This window comes from Brassica napus, chromosome C5 (assembly GCF_020379485.1).
Source record: "Brassica napus cultivar Da-Ae chromosome C5, Da-Ae, whole genome shotgun sequence".
Classification (NCBI taxonomy): Eukaryota; Viridiplantae; Streptophyta; class Magnoliopsida; order Brassicales; family Brassicaceae; genus Brassica; species Brassica napus.
In genome coordinates, this window is record NC_063448.1 from 10876722 (window position 1) to 10887117 (window position 10396).

General features: G+C 39.9%; 1 protein-coding gene and 1 pseudogene across 1 annotated transcript; both read right to left on the bottom strand.

Annotated features, from left to right (window-relative positions):
* Positions 1-846: 846 nt before the first annotated feature.
* Positions 847-4044, bottom strand: LOC125587072 (annotated as a pseudogene).
* A 24-nt stretch (positions 4045-4068) lies between these two features.
* LOC125587073 (ATP-dependent DNA helicase PIF1-like) lies at positions 4069-8753 on the bottom strand. The gene has a single exon (XM_048757203.1). It carries the CDS (start codon positions 5725-5727, stop codon positions 4069-4071), a length of 1659 nt encoding a protein of 552 aa, XP_048613160.1. The 5' UTR covers positions 5728-8753.
* Between the last annotated feature and the right edge of the window lie 1643 nt (positions 8754-10396).

Consider the following 10396-nt stretch of genomic DNA (forward strand, 5'->3'; position numbering starts at 1 on the left):
CAAGATGCTGAGCTGGAGTCGTGTAGACTTGGAGAGCAAGGGAGTATTTTGGAGATATGGAAAGAGGAATAAACTTGAGGAGCAAGTTTATGACTTAAAGAAAGAGGAATAAGTGCATTCCAAGAAAATGAAAGTTGCACTTATTGTTATGGAAGATGTCCATACATGTTGCCTTGGAGACTAGGGTTTCGGGAACATGGAGAATAACTATAAGATAGCTATGGGGTCGTCTGTATAGAGACAGAAACACAGAGACTGATCTTATAGAGAGAGAGAAGCTCTTGGAAGTGTTATTGGTCGTGCTGAAGCAGGGGCTGAAGTACTTGACGGTAGAGAGACATAAGCGGGTAGCTTAGGAATCTTTCAGTAGTAGCTGTTAGGGTGTTAACAGGCTGGCTAAGCTGATTAAGCAGATCTTGTAATTGAGTGTACAAGTCGATTTCTAATAAAGCTACTGGTGTGTGCTTGTGTATTTTGTCTCTCTTGATTTACTTTCTGCATTACTATTGTTGTGTCATCTTGCACTAACCGTAAGCTGTCATGTACGACTCAAGTTGTGTGACCGTTATTCCATGGATTGATCTTTTGATTCTTCTCCAGCATCTGTCTGCTCGTGCTTTGTTTACTCTCCATTGAAGGGAGTCTACCATTGCCTCTCCAATTGTTGGCTGTCCAGTACACAACATTATTATACCGTAAAGATAAATAGCGTTGTCGTAAGAACCTTCTGCTGCAAAGCGTATGTGTTGCAAGCCCACATCTCTGTTGTTCTTCTTGAAATATTCATGTATTCCACGGATGTAGTGAGCCTGGACGTTACCGCTGGCGAGGCAGTGTTCCATAAGACTGTGATACCTGGTGAACGTGGCTCGTGGATGAACGTAAGCGGGTGGAGATTGAGGTTCCTATAGACAATAGGAACTGCGGCAGAGATGGCTAGAGGAGGAATGGCGGCCATGAGATTTCGTACTGACCTCCTGGTGTGCCTTGCTACACGCGAAATGATTTCAGTTTGGACATCAGTTGGGAGGCGTTCGAGGTTAGAGGTAGCTCTGTTTCGCACCATCTTGATTTTGTGAGTGTCTCCTTCTAATGGTTGAGTGGTTGCCGGAGTGGGGGAGATGATAAATTTATATGGATATGCGAAGGTTTGATCCGATGATATCGCTTGTAGTTATGTTTTAAAAATCAAATCTTCGGTCGTTAATTGAATAAAGGCGTGAGTGTAGGAATAAGTGAATAAAGGCGTGATTCTATGGTCATATTGTACCAAATGTTTCAAATATATTTATGATACAATAATTTATGATTTTATCGTTTTGTTTTTTGAATTTTGAATTTTTTTTTACTTTTTACTTAATTTAACCCATAGGAGGAACATGTTAACATATTGAATTGCTAATTCTTGCAGGGTTTGTAGTAATTGCTGTTTTTCTAATTTGAAGTTGTTTTGGAGTATATGATATATTTTTAGAATTGCGTTGAAGGTTGCAACCGGAGTTTTTGAATAAGCGGGGAAAACAGTTATGTCAGATTAATTTATTTATATTTAAAGTCAGTTTGTGTATTTGTGAATGAGGTGTTTCCACAATAAAGAAGGTTCATTCACTTAATAATTCAAAGCGGTTTAGGGCTCCTAATCTCGTCAATTAGAGTTAAAGTGGGTCTTTGTTTGTCAAATGAGCCCATCCATCACTTTTCCTAGGCCTGGGCTTTTGTTGGTCCGTTCGGTTTCACTCCGGATGATTTGGATTTTCGGATTTTTGGGGTTGTGCTCATAAGTACCCTTCGGTTGTTACTAATTATCAGATCGGGTTCGGTTCGGTTCCTTCCGGGTTTGGTTCAGATCGGATTTAACCAATGTTTAAAATTGTACAAAAATATATTTTTAAAAACTTCGAAATTTGAACAAAAAAATTTCAAAATATATAAATTATTTACAAATTACTTGCATTTGTAATGCTATTTTTGAAGTAATAGTAAAGTATTAATCAGATAGTTAAGTAGTAAAACAAAAAGAAGTATATTAAGAAGTTGATATAGGAAAACAGACAGTTATCATAATAAGTTCAATAGTTGAAAAATTAAAGACAAACTGCGACATAGAAATGCAGAAAACGAAAGTGAAAACAAAAACTTGATAGAGATAGCAAAAGAAACCAGACATACTAAGAAACCTAGATGTGGTGTTCATTGATGAGTTCGAAGAATTTCCACATTTGTTTGTAGATGTAACATCGTTTGCAGCGTGTGTCCAGGTCGTTGAGGTGACAGTTTTCTTCCGGTGCGTGCGTATTGATATTGATCGTGTACTCATCCTTCATGGGGATGATGACGAATCGCAGTGCTAATCTGTTTTCTCTCCAGCAACGATCAGCTCGACGCCTGCTTGTCTCCCACCCAAGGGAACGTAAGAACTCCGTACCCTCTGCTTGGTTTCCTGTGAACAGCATAAGGATGGCATAAAGATAGGTCCCACTGTCATAGAGACCTTCGGCAGACTTCTTAAGGTGAAAAAGTCCCATTGCGGTGCTTTCCTGGACAAAGTAGAGCTTGATCCCTTCAATGTAGTGTGAAACCGGATTTCCACTTCTGAGACATATTTCCATAAGATTGTGGTAGGCTTCATACGTGACCAGAGGGTTCATCGCTTGTGGTCGCAAGTTAGGCGTTTAAAGACACGATCATCTTGAACAGCTGATGAGATTCTTCTTGAAACAGTTAGGCAATTGCGGATAGATTGGCGGGATGAGGAGGCAACTCGTGAGAGTATTTCCCCAAGCAAGTCTCTGGGTAATGATTCTAAGAGAGAGAGAGGTTGTTGGGATTTTCCATGGTTGTTTAAATGAGAGGGCTAGGTTATTTATTTTCTTGGGTGCGGCTTGCAAGTTTTATACTGTAATACTGTATTGAATGGGTCCGGAAGGAAATATTGAAGATTCCGGCTTGCCCTTTTTATGAAGATTTGACGGTTCTGTTATGGAATGAGCTGAGGGATTTGCTTAAAGTTTGTGACGTGTTCCGCAAGATATTCTGATAATGTTGGTTGTTTTTGTCTCTGATTTTAGTATGATTGATTATATATTCCTTTATCTGCACACGGGTTTAATGAGGGAGGATTCGAATATTGTGAGTATATTTTTATTCAAAAAGTGTGTATTGTTGTAATTTTTTAATAATTTCCAAGTTGCACAGACTATTGTTTTTTGGAGTTAGACTTCACTCGTTAGCCCGTAGTAAATTGTTATTTAACGTTTGTGTGAACGCTATTCGGAATTGTTAAAGAGCTGGAGTTTTTTTTTCATTCATGGTTTTATTTTATATAGTTACTAGGATCGGTCCGCCCGTATGGGTTGTAAATTATAAAATAAACTTGAAACTAAAATTATAAGTATAATAAACCTTGGTTGTTCATAGGTTTCATGTTATTATTGTTGTCGGAGGGAGGCGTGCTTGGGAGTTTAATGGTTTGTTTGAGTTTTGTTATATGTTGTTAAGTAATACGTAGATACATGAAATTTAATATTATTGGGAGTATGGACAAAGGAGTAACAAAGGAACATATACTATGATTTTTTAATCTTCTCCGTATAAAAATAATGTAATTCTAATTGTTTCGTTGGAATGAATTGGTTAATGACATATTTATCTATCTATATTATGTGTGTATTGGTTTTTTATACCTATATATTACTACTATTTGAGTATTTTCATTTAAAGGTATTTGAAGCATATAAACCCAAATCAGAGGATAGAGAATAAACGTTAGGTTGTGACGTTCCGTAGACGATGTTTTGAGTAAGTGTAATAAGGTAACCAACTCACTGACCGCATGGCCTGATAATAAACTGTTTTTAAAATTTTTAAAATAAGATTGGGATGGCAGAAGAACTTGTCCACTTCGATGCCTACGATGTGTATCCGTTCACTTAGAGAATTGAGTCGTCCCAATATGCAATGTAAATTACGATAGTTAGTCAATGCAAACAGAATCGGGTATATTAAAAATGTGTAAAGTATATGTGTAGCGCTAACCTCGGTCATCCGGACGTCCTTAAAGATTTCTTTCTATACAATATTAGTAACTCCATCTTCACCGTCCATATCGGAAGTCTCGTCTAAAATCTTAAGCCCATTCGGAGTTGTTACTCGAGACATGGCAACGTACAACTGCCCATGAGTAAAAACAGGGCGAGGAAGATATAAAGCAACTTGGTTCAGGCTTTGGCCCTGGCCCTTGTTGATTGTCATGGCATAGCACAGTCTGATCGGGAATTGTCTTCGATTAAAGGTGAAGGGATGCATGGTATCAGTGGGACTAAGTCGTATTCTAGGGATCAAAACTTCTTCTCTGACATCTGTCCCAGTCATGATTCTCGCCTTAACAACCCTGTTACCTGGGCGAGTAACCACCATTCTTGTACCATTGCACAAACCTTGATCCTGGTTAAGATTGCGCAGCATCATCACCGGAGCACCAACTTTGAGGCACAATCTGTGGTTAGGCAGGCCCGAAAACTCTAGTGAATTGAGGTACTCTGGCGGGTAGTGGGTGGTCCAATCATCGTCTGGCGTAGCTTCTAGCTCAACAGAATCAGAACTCAAATACTCTCTAGCCTGTGATGGGATCTTGGAGAGGAGATAGGCGTTCACCTCATGTACGGTATTATTGGTAGGTGTCAGCACGGCTCTCTCTTTTAGGTAATCCTTATCCCGGTAGTTATGGAGAAAGTTCGGATAAGCAGAATGCGCCAAAGCTTCGTGTGGTGGCTCAGAGCGAGAGATCAAGAACCTTTTGTCCACAATAATCTGATTCCCTTCCTCGTGTTTTGGTTTATTCGACGTCAAAGCGTCAGCTTCCCCATCTCCGACTTGTAGTATCCATTTTGCGAAGTCCTTGTCCTCTTGCCGCAGCCGCATGTTGATAGATAAGGTGAATACGCGTGCCATTTTCCATAGATATGATTTGCTAATGGATGCGAGAACAGTGTCTGGCCTTTTTCCATGTGGAATAAATGGCAAAATCTGCCGGAAATCCCCGCCGAGAAGCACCGTCTTGCCACCAAAGGGCTGTGTGCCAGCTTCTGGATTCTCATGCGATAACAAATCTCTGAAGGAACGATCCAGGGTTTCAAAAGCGTGTCGGTGTGCCATCGGAGCTTCGTCCCATATTATTAGGTCCGCCTTAGATATCAATGCGGCTAAACTTGACCCTTTGTGAATTTCACACATTGAACGATCATCTAGATTCAGAGGTAATTTCAACCGAGAGTGCGCTGTCCTTCCTCCTGGGAGCAGCAGTGCTGCGATGCCAGATGTAGCAACCGGTATAACTACTTTGCCAACTGACCTAAGCCTTGCGATAATAGTTCTGTATAGGTATGTCTTTCCTGTGCCTCCTGCACCTGAGACAAAAATTAATTGTCCCAACCGTTCGTCTACTGACTTCAGAACAGCATCATATACTTTCTGCTGATCAATATTCATCGCCGAAAACAATACTCTATGTGTCTCCTTCTCCTTTTCAACGTCATACATCAGTTCCTGCCGCAAAACTTGGTTGTTTATCTCTGATAGTATTGAATTCTTTGGCTGAGGCATATCAACATAGTCTGCTAGAGACTGGTTATGCTCTTTTAAGTGTTTTTCAACCTCGAGCAGTGTATACTGCTTTAACTGCTCATCTTGTAATTCGAGACCTGGAAATCGAAACTCCTTTCGTTTCATGTACAGTATGTCCTATGCTAGAAACATCCAAGTATGCTCCCAAAGCTTGAGTGGGTCTACGACTTGACAATAAACCAAGATAAGCACAAACAGCCTTCTCAGCTGCCGACCGATTGCCCATGAAGATGGCTCCTCTATTGCTTCATGCCACTCTTTATCATCATCAAGTAATCCTCGTGCATAGCACGCTTCTTTGAATTTCTTATACACCACATCCCCTACTGTGTATAACACGTCATACCCTCTAGGACCTCTAACAACATTTAGCAACATCCTTAAGAAGTATCTATCACCAGACGCTGGACTGACATACACGACTCTCCCAATAGCTTCCCCTTGCAGTCTTGGTGTCCATATCCTGTCGCTTGAATGGTAGACAAACCTTGAAGGAAATTCAACATATGTCAGCTCCCTAGCTTCTTCATACGTGTCGCATGCCTCAAAGAACGCTGTTAACATTGACTTATCAATATTTTCTCGGTAGACCACCTTTGATAAGTCAGCAGTTTCGTCAAACACCATCACATGCTGACCTGGTAGATGTACGGGAAGCTTCACAACATTGGGCTGGTTATAGTGTATAGGAAAAGCGAACAATCTCCATGAACCTTCGCAAGCTGATATGTACCGACACTAGAGAAAGTTGTTGATCTCGTTAGTCGTGTCCGGCTCATTCTTGTGTATAAGGACAGTTGCTCTATCAACGCCTTTCGTTATGTATTTGAAAATATATTTTATTGCGCTGGTTCTGCAACACCATTCAAAGTTGATGTGGGCTTGGTATTTTTTCAGCAGGCTAAGATTATGAGGCACAACGAAACGATTATCCAGCTCGATATCGCCCTTGACTACAAAATCTCCAGTACCAGCTCTCCTTCTATAAACAACAAATCCATATTTTTCAATTCTTGTTTGATCCGAAGAAGGTTTAGGAAAACTCTTAGTACACTCTCCTTTTTCCATGCATGGCGACTTGGGTCGCATTTTACCACACGGGCCATGAATCATATGCCGCTCTACCAGTTCAAACCCCTCTTTATCAACTTCTCTATCGGGAAACTCAGCTGAGATATATTCATCAATCATCGAAGCGGTTACTTCCTTCTTTATTCCTTTCAACCATAGTAATATATGGACATGGGGCAGACCTCGTTTCTGAAACTCAATGGTGTAGACAGCTACAATAATGATGAAAGAGATATATTAGATGATAACATAGATCGAAAATCATTCCAATATCATTAATTACTATCAAAATATGTAGCCAAAGATATAACAAAGTTAACAACCCGTAGACGGAAAAATTTATCGAATTCTATATGCATCTAAATATCGAGGTTTGGGGGAAAATTAGCAATAGAGATGAAGTTGCCTGACATTCGAATTTTACTCCTATTATTTTCCATCAAATATATTAATAGTGTGATGAATAAAATATATTATTGTAGATTTCCATTGGAATTGTGTTTGAGTGATTCAAACTTTTCAAACCGAATTATATGTATTTAATTTAGCATCTTAGTATTTTATAGTTTTGATATTTTCTTATATTTTCTGTTAATTTTTTTGAGAAATTGTATTATTTTGACTATTATTTCCGCTTTATGTTGTGGTCTTAAACTTTATGGTTATACAAATCTAAAATGTTTGTTGAATTATATTTATATATATATCTATATATATACATAGCTCCGTGATGTCTCAGCACTCAAACTAACTTTTGGAATCCTTAGTATTTTATAATATAGTAAATTGTATTATTTTAAAACTTACTTTGAATAATGCAAATGTGAGTTGAATCATAATAAAATAATAACATTCTTTTATGGGTGGGTAACATAATGAAAAATAATATTAGATAATAAGATTTTTACCTGTGTCTAGCTTAGGGAAGAATTTTCCCTTTTTGAAGTCTGCCATCATCTCATCAAGCTTTATTTTGAAGATTCGACATTCAAGGTCAGGTCGGCTATTAGCGGAATCACCTCCATACGCATCAAGATGATTACTGAGTTCCACCCAATTAGGGTTCGCGGTGACGGTGATAAAGAGATGAGGATTCCCATACCAACGGCATATAGCCATTGCGTCCTGATACTTTTCAGACATGTACCGGGGTCCGGCGGTGAAGGATGAAGGGAGGATGATCTTCTTACCAATTTGTGTAGCATCCACATCGCCGGTTTCAACGGCGTCACATACATTGTTATACAGGTCTGTTCGCTGTTTTTTCTGATTTAGACTAATAAATCGCAGACGCTCCGTCTCTACAGCCACGTACGCGTCAACAATGTACTGGTGCAGCAATCATCCACCCTTAATAATTGTCATTCCTTCTGAAGGCCTAGTTTGTAGCTGGTAAGCATAGAACTCTCGCATCGTCATGTATTCTCTTCTCACAGTGGATGCTTCAGGCCCCTCATATGGCAGTCGCTCATGGTAACCCGTTTCTCCTTATGGAAACAATGATGGATACTGAAGACTCATCAGTAACAGGTGTAGATCACCTATTCTTTGTAGCGCAGATGATTTGAGCTCAACCACAATATCTCTTCCTACCGAGGTCGCAGACAAATCACCAATTATTAGTCCACCAATCTCACTCGCTGTAGGAAGATCATATTGACGACCTCTATTTGGTTGGCTGACCAATGTGATACTGAATTCAATTTCCCCGGTCGCTCGAAAACGGTCGCGTGCGTGCCTGAAAGTCTTGGCTAGGTGGTTACTAATATCTAGCATCTCAATCAACTGGACGATGACTGTATCCTCCACTGCCAGCGGAGATGAACCTTTTGTAAGAGACTTCTTTCGGTTTTCTAGCTCATTATCAGCAGGGTCGTGCCTGGCTTTTTTGGGCCCTTCAATTATTTATCATGGAAAAGCATTAAAATTTATGGGGCAAAGAATTGAACCCCCAACCCTTTGTAGGAAATAAATGGACAAAGACAAATAGAACTAACCACATTTTGTTAAAAAAATTGACCCTTAAAATACTTATACACATCAGGGTCCCAAGCATGTGCTTGATCAGCCTATAGTCAGGCACAGCCCTGATTATCAGTGTCGAAAATATAGAGCTGCAAATACTCGGGATCGTTACCATCGTCAGGTAGCATAGAACCAATTCTATGAATGATCTGGCCATGAACCCGAAACGTAAAAGGTCCAGGAGTTCCAGTAACGCTATGATCGACTTGTGCACCCATGGATGTGAAAGCAAGCAAACTGTTTCCAACTCTGATGTGGGGTCTGAATTTAGGCGACTCTAGGAGCTCTAGCAATGGAGATGGTGGTTCTCGGACCGGTGGAAGCCTCACTCGACCTCTCTGGCAACATAGACTAAACTGTTTTGCATCTCTGTTCGTCTGTACACCAGTTGCTTCTGCATTCCATAGTAATGCTCTACACGATGGACATGATGGACTATATCCCATTTGTCACATGGCTTGTGGCCTTTTGTACCTTGAATCAAAATGAAACATAGTCAAGTTATGTCTATGTGCTACGACCATATTATCAAACGATTCCGGAGTTTACTCAGCATACGTCTAAGTCTTGAGCCGCTTGATGTAGACGCCGCGCGTCTAGTTACTGAGCTGTTTGATGAAGACGCTGTAGGACAATGTCAGCGCAAGAATATCTGTAACTATATTTGGTTTAACTTGCTATTAGCTAGGCATGTCCAAATAATTACCAGATGCGGACGCCGACGCCGTCAACCTAGCTGTTTTTTCCTATCTACGTATTGATAGCCGAAGTTGTCTGGCGATCCGAGATGATACTGCATAAGGAGTGTCGGGGGGATGAGCGTCGCTTGAAACAGATGCTGGTGTTGGAGAAGCTGTTCGCGTTGATTAGGCTTGTTAGAAATATATATATATATTAAAGAAACTTTGGATCACTATCTGTACCTGAGATGATCATTGGTCTGCCAACTCTGCGTTTCTTCATGGGTTGCGTGTTAGCTACGGAAAGTCCGATCTTTAAGTTAATACAGGTGAATGATGATAACATGATCTACTGCTGGTCACACTAAATAGTTACTAACCAATTGAAGGCGATTGAGTCCGTTTTGATGACTGAATAACCATTCGTGCACGTCGGGATAAACGCGATTCGATTGCCGTTTGATCACCTGATGAAGAGTATACAGGGGCAATGTTATAAATCGTGACAACACGTACCCAATTTCATCGGTTAAAACCGTAAGTTCGTTGTGTGTACCAGTACTTGAGACTCCCATGTTCACGCGGTCGTATGCTGTTCCTCTGTACGCACCCAAGCTTCTTTCATTGTTACTCCTTGGCTCACCCGCACCAGGATCTAAATCTCTTTTACGTGTTTTATTCACCATTACTTTGATAGTTTCACACAGGTCTTAGGGTAATCGGGTTTTGGCTAAAATGGTTCTGAACACTATTGATCATCGATATGCATCTCATCGACCGTTACCAAATAATTAGTTCAGAAATATGTGTAGTCAATTATTTTCCATATTTGGCTGCGTGACTAAATGCGGTTGCAGCTATTAATTTATTAAAAACAAATTTACCACAAATTACGTTACCTCACACCGGAACAAATAGAATATCTGATACTCAACCTGGGAAACAATATATACTGTATATTTTTTTGTGGAAAATCATTTTAAAATATTTATGATGTT